An 18,849-nucleotide genomic window follows, 5' to 3' on the forward strand; every position below is an offset into this window, starting at 1 on the left:
CTGTTTTTCTTTTATGAAAACCAATAAAACATAAATGTATCATAATGTGCCAACACCTTACGCATGAAATTTATGTTAACAAAATATTTTCTGTAAAGTGTCATGTTGTGTAATCAAAACTTAACAATTACGCTTTAATATCAAATCTGTTACCTTCACTCGTCTAACATATTTACGTCTTCAAATGAAGGTTTTTGTCCGGATGAATAATATTGTAACGACTTCAATTGTCGGTTTATGTTTTTATACACCGGAAAAATGTTATTATACATTGAACTTTTCAAACTTAAATACACATACAAGTATTCAGTACCGGGCCACGTCCACTTGTATTTTTGTCCATCTGATGAGTTAAGCCTTTTTCAACTGATTTTTATAGTTTGTTCTTATGTTGTACTGTTATACCATTGTCCCAGGTTAGGGGGAGGGTTGGGATCCCGCTAACATGTTAAACCCCACCACATTATTTATGTATGGGCCTGTCCCAAGTCAGGAGCTTGTAATTCAGTGGTTGTCGTTTGTTTATGCGTTACATATTTGTTTTTTTTCGTTCATTTTTTTATTTAACCTTTACTTGTTGAACAATACTCAACACCACAAAACATATTCGTGTATAGGTAATAAAATTCAGAATGAAAATGGAGAATATGTTAAAGAGACAAACTCCAATGGGTCTTCAACGCAGCGAGCAAATCCAGCACCCGGAAACAAAAATGTGTACTAGTCCAATGATAATAAACGTCATATATACTTAAGGATGTACTTAAATGAGTCGAGGTGAAAATTTATAAATCAAGAATTAAAAATTGAAACTATAAACTTGTAGAGCCTTCGTTAAGGATAAAAATAAGCTAAAATATTAATAGGTCATGAAGCTCCTTTTCGAGATATTTGATTTATAAAATATGGCGGGAAAAGGCTGACGCTGACTTTTACCTTATATTTGCATCTGGTATTATATTGGTCTCAAATCAAAAGAAAGAAAACAAGAATCTGCTTAAATTTTGTCAAATGACCATTTATGAGCTATTAAGTCTTATGTTAAAAGATAAATAGGTGTTACGGGACAAAATAATTTTTCTTGTATCGTATGGAAAAACACCAAGGAGTCCGAATATTTGATACTTATTCCAAAACCTCACCTAAGTACATCCATAACTCCGAAATATATAAATGAACTAAAATTCAAAATCATACAAGACTAGCAAAGGTCAGAGGCTCCTGACTTGGAACAGGCGCAAAAAAAAAACCTATAGGTTTCAGCAAACAGTGATACTGCATAGCATAAGATAAACTAAAAATTTATATATTTTTAAAACCGTCTCTGCCAAATCGATCAGTATAGTTATACACTATTACAAAAGACATACAGTTAAAATGAACATTAACACAGAATTAATTAACTTTTTAAAAACACTATGAATATATGGACAATGGAGTAAAAACATAATATCCTTTTTTCGAAGCTTCGATTTTCAAACAAAAACAGTGATATAACGTGGAAATAATAATTTTGACCCCACTTTCTCTTTTTTTTTTGATTTTATATATGTGCTTCAATGAATACTTTATAATAAAGATAATATTACGCATTAAAATAACATATGGTTAAAAAAAAAAAAACTGAAGGTCGGAGGTTTTAATGAATGTTCAATTCTATTGGACAAAGTTTTAATATTTATAATTGAGATATAACAACAATAGAGTAGTCGACGACAGACTAATATCCGTATGTAAGTTAGACGTATATATTTTTCTCTTTTTCTCTTTAACATTTGTAAATTAATAATGGCTTAATTATTTCATGACTAAAAATTCAAATGAATTTCATAGAAATTATGATGTCACTGGTAATTAAGAATTTTCTATTTTCTTTTTATTGCTTTCTGCTTTTTTGTGTCACTGCTGCATGTTTATTTTGTAACATGGATATTGCTCGACAAATTGGAAATAGTAAAACGTAAACATACAAAGAAGCACAATAGAATATGCGTAGTTTGTAATTAATTAAGGAATGACCCTAGACCTGCGTAATTCAAATTACATTCAACACTCAAAACAACAATCACTACAAACCATTAGAAGTCTGAAATGGCCTATATCTGTACTCGACTATACTGATTTTTACTCGACCAGTCTGAATTCGTCTGAGATTTACTTGATAATACTCGACTGTAGTCTGAACCATACTTAACAGTCTGAATGTGTACTTGACCAGTACTTAACCGTTTTATACGAGTCTGAACCGTACTCGACCTAGTCTGAACCGTACTCGACCTAGTCTGAACCATACTCGACCTAGTCTGAACCATACTCGACCAAGTCTTAACCAAACTAAACCTATTTTTTGTATCTATCAACTGAATTTTATCAATTTAGGATTTTTTTAAAATAAAAATGAAATTTGAACAACAACTTGAAATTAAAAATGTATTCAATACAGTATTGAAATTAAAATTTCACAATAATCAATCATAATATAACTTCAACTCAATATTAATCAACACTTACATAATAATATATATCAACTTTTAAAATATAAATAAAACAAGCTGATCAAATAATCTAAAAAAAATGTATTGTGACTAATATTTTCAATATTTTTCAAAATTTTATGAATATTTCGGGGGTATTTAATGGTAACTGGACTATTTTCACCATTAACTTTAGTCTAGTATAGATTTATGGTGTCAGTTGAGTTCAGGTAATAATGCAGTGAATGTTTTTTTTTATTAAGTAATTCATAAAATATACTAGTCAACAAAAGAAACGATACACGACTTTGAAATAAAATTTATCAAAAAGTATTAAATATAAAACAAAATGAAATACACTATTTTAAAAAGCTTTCATTTGCAATGTATGCACATGTGATAATGAAAATCAAAACTTGTCGGAAAGTATCTAAATTCCCTGTAAACGACTATAGGGTGCACATAAGTTTTGCGGAAAGTTGAATAAAAAATCGACACGTAATTTTCTAAGTACTAAATAATATTTCAACTTTGTTTAAAAATATTCAATATGCTAATCAAGTTGTGTTTCATGTTGTAACTAATGGGTTGAAATATTGTTTTTTCAAATTTTTGGGAAAAAAAGTGTTTTTTTGAAATCTCAAAAAATGCAAAAAATTATTTTTTTATTTTTGTCTCAAATCAATGCTTTGGATATGAAAACAACACACAGTAAATTTGGAACATTAGTTTTAAGACCGCTTTTTGAATATCACTTTATACATACTGTCTATGGTAAATCAGTTGATAATGTACACATTTTAACGATTTCTCGTGGGGCCGAACTTTGGTAAACAAATAAACGAAGAAACTGTATGATTTTTAAAAACAAATTGATGGCAAACATTGTCTTTACCTTTAAATGAGAGGTTGGCATCATTAGTTGAAACTTCTGTTTTTCAAATTGTTTTATGTAAATTTTGTAAAAAAAAAAAAAAAAAAAAAAATCGTCAAAAAACATCACGAAAGCAAAAAAATATTTTTTTAAACGGATTTATATTTCCATAATGATTAAGTATTACTACCTTCTATATTGGTCCTATAAACGGAAAACTTTATATTAAATTTGAAAAAAAGTCTTGTATCGTTTCTTTTGTTGACTAGTATAGTATATAAAATAACTTAATAAATTTTTAAAAAATGAGAGCTTAATTGTTTTGTTTTATTAAACCAAGAATTTAATATAAACATTATAATAGAATTTCCATGAGGGTGTCTACAATCCAGACATTTTCCATGCAAGTGAAAATGATGTACAGACCAATGAACAAACTGAAGAGAACGATGACTCATTTCAGGATAGTGATGTCGATTCCAAAAGCTCGACAAAACCTCTCCTGAATACCAAGTGTAGAAGTAGGTCAGAGAGTGACACGGAACATTCACATTTGAACCTTGGTACTCATGAAAGTAAGTCCGCTGGAAAAGACAATTCCCATCAGCAAAAGGAAAAACCCAAAATTCTTAAAAGTGTTGACAGAAGACCAGGTATCTCGAGGTATTTGACAACAAAACCGAGTCATGATACTAGTGACAATATAAATAGCACACCTAAACAGTCAAAAACAAAGAACATTGAAGAATCTCCAGTAACCCCAACAGAGAATCTGCACGACTCAACACGAGATGAGGCTGCTAAGAAGCCAAAAAAAGAGACGTTAATTTAACATCTGTTAATCAAAATACAAAATATAGGACTAGAACTCTTTTTATTTTAAATTATAAAAAAAAAAAAAAAAAAAAAAAAAATGCATTGTATCAATCATATTTTTCACAAAACAGTATGTATAGCACTGATTCCATTTATTTTTAACTGTATATATGATTCGAGATACGTCTCAAAATGTTTGTTGTTATGTGACACAGCTGATAAAGGTTGTCCACTTAAAATATGCAGACTGCCAGATAGTCTAATCAATACCAATAATGGAGATCATAAATGGTCTGTTCTTTATCATGTTTATGAAAGTTTTATCCTGAAAAAGAAAAAAAACAAATAAAAACAAAAAGTACATTAATGTATGTGTATGTAATAAAATGGCAAAGAAATTGTGTTGTGTACTAGAGAATCTAGTTATGTCGATGATAAAATTTATGTCATGTTACTATAATATTAAATTAAAGTATTTAACATCTGCTACTAAATATCCTGATCGAGAAAACATATTTATCAATCTTAAAAAGTCTCCATCAAAAGCGGATGAAATAACCTTGACCAGAATTCTATAAATAATTTAACGTTGAGGTCAAAATATAGTATACGTACAAAACTAAAAGTAGAGAGCAAGCATACCTGGACAATGAAAGTCTAAATCTATTGCAAAACAAACACCATTTACTTGACGAATATAATCATCATGAGAATAGGTTATCAATACTAATTATGAAAAAGATCGATAACATAATACATTTTACTGTACGAGAAAATAAAATGTTAAAAATATTAATCAGGAATACACCGACTATAAACATAGAGAAGATAGTAAACAAACCGGTATTACTTGGGGAAAAACAAACACAGACCCAAATTCATCTTTTAAATACCGACGATCTGAAAAACCAATCGCAATCAGTGAGGCGTATAACGGTATTTCTCAGGTAAAACAAATGCTATATCAGGATGTAAACTGCCCTATAAATAAGTCAGCTTGTACAGAAACAAGACTAAAAGAATTTACTTTTAAGTCAGTCAAAAGAAATAACAAAATAACAAAGAAAACAAATCCTAAATGGTTCATTATTAATGCTAAGAAAGATAACTCACCATGTATGAAATTTAAAATATCCAACTATAAATCACCATGAAAAACTATCTGCATATTTGTACGGTCAATGCTAATGGCCTACAGCAACCTGAAAAGATAAATAAAATAGTAAGTTGGGCAAATCAACAAAAATGTGATATAATTTTATACAGGAAACTCATTTTACTAAACAAATGAAAGATACTTTGTATAAAGAACTTGGTAAAAATATTTTCAGAAGTGATGGTACAAGTAATGCACGCGGAGTAGCAATATGGATAAAAGAAAGAATAAATTTTAAAATTAACGATGAGAACAAAGACTCTGATGGTAGATTTATTTTGATTAATATTGAAATTAATGAAAATATTGTTACACCCCGGTGATTTGAAAGCTGATATTTTTACTGTGTTCTCCGTTCCTCACTTGATATACGCAGATGTCCGTTGTTGAGTTCGGATTCGTATTTTACAGAAGAAATAGCTGACTTTGACCTTGTATTATATACTGACTTCTTTAAATCTATATATCTATTTTATTTATATGTGTAATTTTTCTTTTTGTATTTGTTTATACTTAGTTTCAGTATAACGCGCCAAATGTAACGTTACGTGTTCTTGTTTATGAAGAACTTGTGTATTACGTCACACGTAGTATAAAATACGGAACGCATGTTCCTAAGTTGAGCTTCTCTCCAAAACCTCCATGCAGTTAGCAGTCTCTCTAGAATTTGCTGCACCAAGTAAGAGCACTTGTGATAATGCAGTGCACCAAGTAGATTTGCAGCATTAAGTAAAGTTGCTTGGTGAGAGTTTTTAGATGCAGTGCACCAAGTAGATTTGCTGCACCGAGTACGCTGAGTATTTGAATGCCGTGTACCAAGTAAACCCCGGAACATTACATTGGTGTCAGAAGTGGGATTTTAGATTTTTAACTATAAAAAAAATTATCTGGTGAAGTTTGAAAAATAAAATCATTTTAAAATGGATGATTCCTTGCAGTCTGATATAATACAATTTAATCCAACTGATAGATCATCAATTGCTAGTGAAGATACAGTGGAGAATATTACACATCATGCAGAGAGAACAAATTCGCAGAGTTCTTATGAATCAATTCAAGCATACAATCTATCTAATAGTTTACCAGCTATTTCACCTGCAGTAGGAGACATATTTGAATCACTCACAAATCAAATCAGTGATACATTTTATATGGTGACACAACAAAATGCAGCAAATCTTTCTATGTTGGGAGACAGATTTCAAAATCAAATCACACAGTCGAAAGAAGAAATATTTAATTTAAGAAAAGAGTTTAATAAACAAAAGTCTAAATCTGATCAAATTCAATCTGAAAGATCAAAAATTATTGTTCCAGAAGCTGATATCATAAAAACACATGCAGTACCTTCAAAATCTGAAACATGTAGTTATCAAAATTACAATAATAGTCAAAACACAAGGGGTAGGCAATCTCGTCCAAGTTATCATGCTGGTGTTGCACAAAAACACACAGTTGATATGAAACCACAACCTTATGATGGTACTGATGATATAGAAGAATATCTCAGTCAATTTCAAATTTTAGCTGAAGTTAATGGTTGGGGTTATAATACAATGTCACTATGTCTAGCTAGCAGTTTGAAAGGTGGTGCTAGAGCCATTTTAAATGAATTAAACGAGTTTAAAAGGCGAGATTTTGATAGCCTAGTTGATGCCCTTCATAATAGATTTGGTTCAGTTCATAGGTCTGAGATATTCAGAGCTCAGTTACAGACCAGAGTAAGAAAAGATAATGAATCTCTATCTGTCCTCAGTCAAGATATTAAAAAAATGACTCGCTGTGCTTATCCTGGTGCCCCTTCTTCTGTAACAGATATACTGGCTTTGGACAGGTTTATAGATGCATTACATGACCCTGAAATGCGTCTTAGAATAAGAAAAGCAAGGCCTAAAAATATAAATGAAGCTGAAATTTTAGCTATTAGATTTGATACTTTTAACTAAGCAGATAGAATAAGGTATCATAGCTTAAATAATGCTGTCGCTGGTATGTCTGTTGAGTCAAAGAATAAATGCTTTCGCTGTGGTGAAAAGGGACATGTCAGAAAAGCTTGTCCTTATAGAGACTAATTCTATAAATATTGTTTTCGTTTAATTTGTTTTATTTATTATGTTTTAAACTGTTTAAAATATTTATTATTGAATGTGATGCAGAAATGTGCTGACAAGTAGAAACAAAAGCTCGCTGAATTGTTCAATTTAGTTGTTGTTGTCTTCCTGTCGTTGATCTAATGCCGTCGTAGTTAAACTTGCAAGAACTAGTAGTGGTCCAAACTACTACTACACAATAATAATACACGCAGAAATAGTTAAATGTCTCTGTAAGTATAACCGATGCGTAAATAATAGCATAAGTCAAGCTCCATGAGTAAAACAATGAGACCATGGAACCAGACAAATTGTATGCTATTGTATCGGATGTAAGTTACATGGAGTAAATAAAAGTCAATGAATGGTTTGTTAGTAATTTTTGTCGCTGATATATTCATGTTATCATGAATTAGTAGAATGGTTTGCTGTTGTATTTTGTAAGTTATCCTGTGACGGAAATGTCTGTGGAAGACTTATGTATTTTAAGGGTTTTACTTGTACGTCCTGTGATGAATATCTGTGGAGTACCGGTGATTGTGTATGTGTATTTTCTGTGATCGAGTATCTGTGATATACCATATATTTTAGGAGCAGTATAGTCCTGTGACTGGTATATTGTATGTGGAATGCTGTTGCTAATGTTGTTTTTGAAGTCGGTTCCTGTGACGAAAGAATGTCTGTGGAAGACTTATATACTTTAAGGGTGTTACCCGTACGTCCTGTAAAAAAAGATTTCAGTGGAGTATTGGTGATTTTTCAGTATAGTCCTGTGACTGGTCTATTGTCTGTGGAATACTGTTGTTTATTTGGATACCAAATTGTGATATCAGCGACTGGATTTAAGTATATATTTTGTTTATGTGCAAACCATAACAATAATTGTACATATAAACTGATTTTAACTAGACCTGAAACGGCGAGTCAACCATGTAATGAATATCACTAAAGATACTTGTACAGCTTTAACATTTTATTGAACTTTGATATCAACAAAGAACTTTTTATCTAACCACAAGAGGGATATATGTTATCGAATCATATTAAACATTTTACAGAAGACGATGCACAGGAAGGGGAAGACGGTCTGAAGAGTGAATATCTGAATGATGGATTGTTATATTTCTATTTCTATATGAAGTGTTTCTTACTCAACATTATTGTTTTATCTTACACCATGCATGAGACTTACGAAGTGAGACTTTTTGTGTTTATTCTATATTACATTATGAAATGACATCTGCATGACATACATACTCTCATATTTGAGGACAAATCCTTTTTCTATAAGGTAGGGGGTAGTGTTACGCCCCGGTGATTAGAAAGCTGATAGTTTTACTGTGTTCTCCGTTCCTCACTTGATATATACGCAGATGTCCGTTGTTGAGTTCGGATTCGTATTTTACAGAAGAAATAGCTGACTTTGACCTTGTATTATATACTGACTTCTTTAAATCTATATATCTATTTTATTTATATGTGTAATTTTTCTTTTTGTATTTGTTTATACTTAGTTTCAGTATAACGCGCCAAATGTAACGTTACGTGTTCTTGTTTATGAAGAACTTGTGTATTACGTCACACGTAGTATAAAATACGGAACGCATGTTCCTACGTTGAGCTTCTCTCCAAAACCTCCATGCAGTTAGCAGTCTCTCTAGAATTTGCTGCACCAAGTAAGAGCACTTGTGATAATGCAGTGCACCAAGTAGATTTGCAGCATTAAGTAAAGTTGCTTGGTGAGAGTTTTTAGATGCAGTGCACCAAGTAGATTTGCCGCACCGAGTACGCTGAGTATTTGAATGCCGTGCACCAAGTAAATCTTCTTGCTCCGAGCAATTGTTTTATTAAACGTGGTGTAATGAACGCATCTTGCCGTATTGCTTATTAGCTTATTAACGTATTTTGTTTCATAAACCACTGTATTTGATGTATTGTTTAAGTAGAAATAATTCAATTTATGAACTTTCATTATGATCTTTATTATTACTTCCTTCACCAGAGGCCCACAAAAGTAACTACGGGTGCATATCCTGACAAGAAAACTCCGGAACGTTACAATATTTATACGCTAGTAAATATCTATGCTCCAAATAGATCAAGAGAGAGAAATAGTTTTTTTTTCAAAACAGCTAAATCATATATAAATAAATATGGATTAGGTCAAACAATTCTTGCGGGAGATTTTAACGACATCTGGTCATTAATTGATACAAAAAATAAAACTAAATCCTCCAAAAAATTTGATAAACCAGTTTCAGGTTTAAAAGGGCTTATAAAATCGTGTAGATTAATAGACATTTGGAGAAGTAGAAATAAAAATCTAAGGCAATTTACTTGGTGTAGAAAAGATAAATCAGATGCCACCAGAATTGATTACTTTCTGATTTCGAAAAATTGTAAAAGCTGCGATATTAGACCTATAGTGCAGAAACTAACTGACCATAATGCAGTATCCTTAAAAAATAATACTGAAAGAGGAAATAAGGGGCGTGGCTACTGGAAATTAAACTCAAGTGTTTTAAATAATGTTGACTATGTAAATGAAATAAACAAATTAATAAATAAATATGAAAATGAATCAACTAACTGTGATGATTTAGGGATACTATGGGACAATTTGAAAATAGAGATAAGAGATGCAAGTTTAGACTATTGTAAAAGAAAAGCCAAATTAAAGAAAATCAAATAAATATTCTAGAAAACAGCTAAATGATCTCAATAATAAAGCAAATAATGGTACAGATGTAAATCATATATTACAAAAAGAAATCGAGAATGTGGAAAATGATCTAGAGAGTTTATATAAAGACAAAATTAAAGGACAAAAAATAAGATCAAGGGTAAAATGGTTTGAAGAAGGGGAAAAAATAATGCATACTTCTTGGGACTAGAAAAAAGTCGTCAAACAAAAAAGATTTCAACTGAACTATATGATGAAAATGGGCTCGCAACAACTGATCAAGATAAAATTCTAAATCTACAAGTGAAATATTACAAAAAACTTTATGAGTCAACTAATCCTTGTGATAATGAAGTTAAAACATATATTAATGAAACAAAATTAACAAAAACGCTTAAAGATTCAGATAGTAATCAATGTGAAGGGGAAGTAACAGAAATTGAATGCACTGATGCAATTTTTAAAATGAAGCTTAATAAATCCCCAGGTCTTGATGGGCTGACAGTGGAATTTTATAGGCAATTTTGGACGTGCTTAAAAAATATAGTTGTCAAAGTATTTAATTATAATTATGAAAAAAAAAAGAACTTACAAACTCACAAAAGAAAGGTGCAATTTCACAAATTTTTAAAAAGAATGATCCTCTTTCATTAGATAATTATCGTCCCATAACTTTATTGAATATTGATACTAAACTATTAGCTTATGTGTTAGTTCAAAGACTTAAAAAAGTTCTACCTTCTATTATTAGTTTAGATCAAACAGGATATGTTAAAAATAGATATATTGGTTTTAACATCAGACAAATTCAAGATATAATAGATTATTCTGAGAAATTTAATATAGAAGGAGCAATCCTTTTCTTAGATTTTAGTAAAGCTTTTGACTCACTAGAATGGACTTTCATGACGGAAACACTGAAACGGTTTGGCTTTAAAAGTACCTTTATCAGATGGGTGGAAACTATGTATAACGACATAAAGGGATGTATCTTAAATAATGGGTGGGTCTCAGGTCCGTTCAAAATATATCGAGGAATACGACAAGGGTGTCCGATCTCAACGTTACTTTTTGTTATTACAGTAGAATTAATGGCAATAAGACTTAGAAGTAATAAAGATTTTAAAGGTATAAAAATTACATTAGATGGAAAATCTTGTAATTTTAAAATATGTCAATTAGCTGACGATACAACACTTTTTCTTCAGTCAAGGAAAGAAAAAAGTTTAGCTCTCAGTATAATTGAAACATTTGGAAGTTTTTCAGGACTTAAGCTTAATAGAAATAAAACGGAAGGGGTATGGTTAGGAAGACTAAAAGTTCAAAAGATAAATATGAAAATATAAATTGGACCGACAAACCAATCAAAAGCCTTGGAATATATTTTGGGTATGACAAGAAAGAGTGTCAAACATTAAATATTGAAAAAGTGTTAGACAAATTAACGAAACTTGTAGAAAGATGGGCAAAAAGAAAGTTAACACTACTTGGAAAAATATAAGTAGTTAAAGCTCTTCTGTTACCAAATATAACCTACATTGCTACTAACAGTATCATTACTAAAGAAAATCTACAAAATATAAATAAAATCTTATATAAATTCATTTGGAATGGAGGAAGAGATAAAATAAAAAGGTCAACAATAACAAAAAACTTTGCAGAAGGGGGGTTAAAAATGATTGATGTAGAATCCTATATAAAATCTATACATTTAAAATGGATTATAAAAATATTAGAATCAGAAAATACGAATTGGTCTGTATTATCAAAACTGTACCTTAAAAAATTCGGAAAAAACCTTCTTGATGAATATAAATAACACAAAATTGCTAGATAAAAACATATGGAACAGTACACCAACTTTCTATCAAGAGATGATAAAAACATGGATAAATGTAAATAATTGTGAAAACAATCATCACGATCAAATCGATAATTATTTAGAAATCAGAAAACAAGTTATATGGGGAAATAAATTCATAAAATTTCAAGGAAAATGTTTGTTCTTTGATAACTGGATTGATAGTAACATACTATATATAAATGACATAATAGATAAAGAGGAAATATATCAGAAGAATTGATTACTTCAAAATTAGGAAATAAAAGGAATTGGATTTCTGAATACTCAAAACTAAAAAAATCTTTACCAAAGCAATGGACAGACAAATCAAAATCAGAAGAATCATTCAAAACAAATGTCCATATCAACCGAACAAAAACTAGACTAAGAGATTGTAATGATGTTCTAACTATTAATGCTAAAAACATATACAAATTAGTATTAAGTGTGTCAAAAACAGAAATACCAGTAGGATTTTTGAAATGGGAAAGAGTCTTAAGCAAAGGGGGACTAATAAATGAATTTAAAGACTCAATTAAATTTAATTTTGAATATCTTAAAGATAATAAAATAAAAATGTTTAGGTGGAAACCAATGCACTATATTTTGCCAAATGAGGTGCTGCTTTATCAGTTGAAAATTTCACTAAACAACTTATGTTCATATTGCAATGAAATAGATAATTATAATCATTTTTTCATTACATGTTCATATCATAAAACATTCTGGAAATCAATGAAAGTTTTACTTCAAAAAGTCTTCATAGGTGAACATGTAATAAGTCTTCATTCGTTGGTTATAGGATACAAAATTCATGACGATGCATACTATGCACTAAATCATCTGCTTAGCTTAATGTTCTTTTCAGTCTATAAAACACATTATGTTTCTAATAAAAAAACCAGTAGACACATTAAGAATTTTTGAATATGAGGTAGAAAATACTGTAGAACTATATAGTAGGACCAATATAGAGATCAGCAGTTTATTAGCAAAAGTGTTGAACATTTTGAAGAATAATAATGAAGTCACCTTATAGTTAACTTAAGCTACATGTATAGTAAAAAAAACAGATGCTATAGATCTAGATTGTGTGATTGTATGTGTTTTTTTTTCCTTTAATTTATTATAAATGTACTATGCAAGTAATTATCTGTAAGTGCTATGCCTATGGTATGAGTATGTGTGAAAGTTATGGAAAAAAATTTGTGTGTAAAATGTATCATGTAACACTGAACAAGTATGACTGTATGTGCAGAAGTTTGTTTGTACAATAACTATTAATATGAATGTTAATGTGGGTAATTCAGATATATTAGTATGCATGTGTATGTAGGTGTGTGTGTGTCTTGGTCAATATATAAGTATGTAGGTGTGTGTGTCTTTGTCAATATATAAGTATATAGGTACTTCAACACTTGTACGTTAAATTTGTGTACATTGTTTACAAACTTTGGCAGATAAAGGTCACGACACGGTACTTATCTGGGTCAAATCAATAACAAATTTAATAAAGATTGAAAGTGCAACTATGAAAAATATATTTACACTCCAACTTACCTTTTCGCAATATTACTCCAAGCTTTCAAAACCATATCGAAATTAATAATCCAAATTCTCGAAACACTTCAAAAAATATTGTCCAAACACGAGGAACAGAAAAGTCGTGTGAGGTCACTTGACCGCAATTCGTTTCTGATTAGATAATAAAAGAACCCCAAAAGTCATTCCGGATGAATGATCAATTTCCGTAAAAAAAAATATTGTGTAGATATTTTTTATGAATATATCTGAAAATACTTTTTGTGAAGTAGCAAAGACTATTTGTAACAACTATAATAATAGTTTAATGTGTTAATTAAACCAATGTAATTTATTAGTTAATTTTACTGAATATCATCCCGGGGTATTCAGTGGTAATTTAACAGGGAAACTTGATGAAATGCTGTACACCAAGTTTAATTGTTAAACAGCAATATGTGCAATAAAGAATCAATTAGAGTGTTTAAAAAAAAAGAAGAATTTCCATTGCAATCCTTGATAACATTTTTAAAAAAGGAAATGTATTCCAAAGTAACAGTAAAAAATTTTTCAATTAATTTAAGTATTTTTTGTCAAATTAACATGGCATACATAAAGCACTTTAATATGTTCTAATTACTTCAGTACATGTGTGTTTTACAGGTAAAAAGAAAGCCCTATTTTCTTAAATTCGTGTATTACTTATCTAGTACATACATGAATATTCGAAAGGCCTTGTTATTTAATTTAAACAGAATGTTGTAATTTTGAATCAATGTTATTTAGAATTTAATACCTCTGACCAGGTATGATCTTATTTATGAGTTTGCCCCAAGCAGAGGTTATACTTTATATTTCACCACTAATCAGAAAAACAATTTAATTTTTTATTTAATTTTATGCCTTTTTGATATAAGTTATATATGATATATTTTTTATCCTAAATATAATCAGAGATATATTTCTTTTATAAGGTTAAAATCTTTTATAAATTTTGTTGGCTGTTGTTATATATGTCAGTTAAAAAAAAAATTATTTTAACAGTTAAAAAAGTAGAGGTTTTTTGGTCTAGTATGGTTCAGACTGGTCGAGTATTGTTCAGACCTTTGGTTAAGTATGGTTTAGACTGAAAAAAATAGGTCGAGTACATGTCGAGAATGGGTTGAGACTGTTTCAGACTGGTCGAGTAATAGTTCAGACTATTTTCAACGGCAAAGATAAGGGCCAAGTACGATTCAGGACAGTCAAGTATGGTTCAGACTGGGGTCGAGTAATGTCAAGTAAAAATCAGTACAGTCGAGTACAGATATAGGCCATTTCAGACTTTAATGGTTTGTAGTGAATGTTAAGATTGGTAAGTGTTAAATCATAAATATGAATTGCAAATGCGTTTGAGAACCACCTGGATTTATATAACCTAAGGGTACCCAAATTGTACCTATTCTGATATTTTGTTCAACTACGTTTAAGTATGATCGAAACAAAAGTTTCCATTCTGTGTTTATTCGGTATACGTACCCTTTTTTTACAAATTAAATTGTAAATCCATATTGAACCATGATAGAAAAATGTGTTAGAACATTCTTAATAATCGAATATCATATGTTTTATTTTATTTCTTGAAATATTTAGAATAATTTGACATTAATCAACGGCCTACTATTTACTTTATAAGAAATGGATGCCTGTAACACATTTTATTTGCTATTTTTCAGAAGATGACTTTTTGTGACCGTCGCATTGATGTTTCCGTAGATTTTATTATTTTCAATGATCAGTGCTTCTGTTAATATATACCGTGAAAGTTTTGTGTATGTTAAAATATATTATCTTAAACTCAAAATTTCTACTTTTTTAAAACTCAAAATTTCGACTTTTCTAAAACTCGAAATTTTGACTCATTTTAAACACAAAATTTCTACTTTTTTTAAACTCAAAATTTCGACTTTTGTAAACTCGATATTTCGACTTTGAACTCAAAATTTCATCTTTTAAAATCTCGAAATTTTTATTTTAAAGTTAAAATTTGACTATTGAAATCTCGAAATTTTGACCTTTTTCTAAGTACTTTTAAAACTTTGATGTTAGTATTCAAACACAGTTATTATAATTTTAGAAGGAGTAGACATGGACGCAAGTTATTAAAGCGTCATCCACACATTTTGGCAATTTATATATAGAAATTGGTTTTGTTCTTAAATTTAAATAAGGATTAACATTTAATATTGAAGAGTTTCATTCGGAAAGAACATGCATGTTGACAGAAAAAAAATGTTTTCCCATATTTCATGTTTTAGTTACCACGACACGGTCATATGATCGTCAGATTTGAGGACATTTAGCATCACAGTTTCAAAGGCCTGTTTGGTTTCCCAATAGCAAGTCACTGACTTTGCCTTGTTTAAACAATGGTAAATCAAGTAGCCAAAAACTGCCATGCATATTCAGGACGACCAATGAGCTGCTCAGTTTTCTAGTTTTGGAATTTTGAAATGTTGGTTCTTTTTTCTGGAACATTCTCTACAAGTTTGCATTCTTATAACTCAACTATTAACCCTTGTCTTTATATATTAGACTGTTGAATAAAAGTATATCGTAATATATGTGTGTCGGAATAACGGAGTTGTCTTGATACACATATCTGAAGTCCAGACTTGATATTTATGTATTTAAACTTGAAACAAATTTTATTTATTCTTCGGCACGAACAAGATTTTCTATTGATATAAATGACTGTGAATGTGGTAATCGCAAACTTATAAATACTGAGGAAAAATTTTGAGTTTAAAAGAAATCAAAAATTCAAGTTAAAGTCGAAATTTTAAGATTTGAAATGTCAAAATTTCGACTTTGAAATAAAGTTCACTGCCAATTTTATTTTTTCTATGTCCCTAATACGCTTCCGTACAAATCACTAAAACTGCATTTGCGTACGTTATAATTATAAATATTAAATTTGACAAATGACCAGGATAATAACCAGAATATTTGTCACGATTCAAATGGACAAACAAATCGGTAAACCGCATAATGTCCTCGACTGACGACAACGAACATGACATTTACTGCGTTTTATAAAACATATATACAACAATTTTTTTATAAACTATCTATAAGTAAAAAATGTTAATCTAGATTGCGCATTTCAGTAAAAATCTTGTATTATTTTGTTGGAAGCTTATTCTATTTACATACAATTTGCATTTAATGTATATATGTAATATAACTGTGTCTGCATTCTGATATTTCAGTATCATACCACATCTACACGGGACTGAAATAATGGCTTCGTTAGTAGATATTCCTATTGACTATCAACAAAGTGTAATTGAATTTTCGACATCTTTGTATCAAGGATTAAACAAGCAAGAGAGTTTATGTATGTCACCGTATAGTATCACAGCGGCGTTTCTACTGCTGATGGTCGGAGCAAGCGGACGATCAAAACAACAAATTTCATCTGCTCTTTTTCAAAATAGTATATTTTCAGAGGAGGAAAAGTTGAGATATCACAAGTCACTTAATAGCTACATAATTCATCAAGCTGGTGTAAATGTAAGTTTGGCTAGTGCAAATAGGCTTTTTGTAAATAAGCAATTCACAGTACTGCAGAATGTCCGAGAAAAAGCAAAACAATACTTTGGAGCTGATATCAGTTTAAAAGATTTTACAACACCCAAGGCATCTTCACTGATAATGAATAGATGGGTGTCAAAACAGACAAACGGCAAAATAAAGGATCTGATCAAGGAGAAATGGATAGATTCAAATATGGTAATGTTCATTATAAATGCCATATATTTTAAAGCAACATGGGAGAACCAATTTTCACCGAAAAAAACAAGAAAAGGAAAGTTTTACCTCCCTTTCAAAAAAACAATTGAAGTTGACATGATGAACACACGAGCAGCTGTTCCATCTTTTAAAGGACGAGACTTCTCCGCGATAGCGTTACCATTCAGGGGAGGAAATTTCGATATGGTCTTCATTTTACCAGATGAAAAAGTAGGACTCCAGAATATTGAAACTAAAATTACACCAAAATTCCTTAAAACGATTTCCTCTGGATTTGAAAGAAAAATTAGTAGTATCACCATTCCTAAGTTTAAATTACAGTCTGAGTTTGATCTAAGAGTAGAATTACCAAAACTTGGAGTTACAGAAATTTTTGACGACTTGAAGGCTAACTTCACGAATCTTATTGTTGAGAGAACACCCAATTTATTCGTCAAGGTTGCTGTTCATAAAGCCGTCTTTAACTTGAACGAAGCAGGAGTGGAGGGAGCAGCTGGCACAGTCTTTGGAATAGGTTTCAGAAGTGGTGGAGGCTTAGAATTTACAGCCAATAGACCATTTTTGTTCTACGTAAGAGATGTCAAATCTGGTCTCATTTTGTTCATTGGTCGATTTCATCCACAAGTCAACGCTGGATAATTAGCAGCAAGACAAAATGAATATTTTCTAATTAATGGTACATTATTAAATTCATTTGCAGATCAAACATTCACTGTATAAATTTGGTATTAAAGCTTTTTTTAAAAGCCTCACATTAATTTAAAAATAAGGACGTATTTAGTTATTCAAATCAGCTAACATGAGAGATATGGTTAATGGTTTTCTTCCGGTACCTTGTTTGTACCGTTATTAAAGATGCATGTCTATTTTTGAGTTTATTCTAATTTTAATTCAAAATCCAATCTTTTGCATGAAGGGCAACTAAAATTTTTTTCAAAACTATATGAAGAATTGGTGTCTTGTTAAATTCACCAAGACTATTCATAGTCGCTTTAATATGCTGGTATTAAAGTTAGCAAGGGAAATGTTGCTTCGTCATATTTCAGTGACATTGCTGTATGCTTTTAAAATACACCGAAAAAATAATGTTGTATTCAACCGTTTTGATGTTTATCCATATAAACTGCTCAGCATAACCGATGTACATGTTTGCCTACGTCTAAAGAGACTCAAGTCTTTATAGAATAAATTAGTCTGACTAAAAATACATGTTTGCTTCAAAAATTTAAGTATTTCCATTTAAAAGTTTGTAAATTACCATAGCCTTATTATATATGTCATAACATTCCACTCTTTAAATTCTTATTCTATTTTTCCCTCTTACTGGTTTAGCGTCACTGATACAATGGTTGTATGGTTCGCTACTGACCCCCTACGGATCCATAGAGGGTTAGTCAATTCCTATGGATTTTATTCACACTCTATGGATCCGTAGGGGTCAGTAGTTAACCGTATAACGAATTTATGACATGCTGTACTTTTCTGCTGCGTTTTGTTAAAAAAAAATTGTAACACAACAACATTAACAGATGACGTCACCATTAACGCGTCATGAACCCCCTATTGGCTCATAGGGGGTCGCCACATGACGACGTTT

General features: G+C 30.4%; 1 protein-coding gene and 1 long non-coding RNA gene across 2 annotated transcripts; one reads left to right on the plus strand and one right to left on the minus strand.

Moving 5' to 3' along the window:
• Window positions 1–4,205: 4,205 nt before the first annotated feature.
• Window positions 4,206–13,737, minus strand: LOC143080463 (uncharacterized). Its single transcript, XR_012979719.1, has 3 exons — window positions 13,497–13,737; window positions 5,278–5,366; window positions 4,206–4,489 (listed from the first exon to the last, which is right to left on the minus strand). It is a non-coding gene; the product is annotated as an uncharacterized LOC143080463 (long non-coding RNA).
• A 2,839-nt stretch (window positions 13,738–16,576) lies between these two features.
• Window positions 16,577–18,118, plus strand: LOC143080464 (antithrombin-III-like). Its single transcript, XM_076256319.1, has one exon. It carries the CDS (start codon window positions 16,740–16,742, stop codon window positions 17,889–17,891), a length of 1,152 nt encoding a protein of 383 aa, XP_076112434.1. The 5' UTR covers window positions 16,577–16,739; the 3' UTR covers window positions 17,892–18,118.
• The last annotated feature ends 731 nt before the right edge of the window (window positions 18,119–18,849 follow it).

Source organism: Mytilus galloprovincialis, chromosome 6 (genome assembly GCF_965363235.1).
Source record: "Mytilus galloprovincialis chromosome 6, xbMytGall1.hap1.1, whole genome shotgun sequence".
NCBI classification, from domain to species: domain Eukaryota; kingdom Metazoa; phylum Mollusca; class Bivalvia; order Mytilida; family Mytilidae; genus Mytilus; species Mytilus galloprovincialis.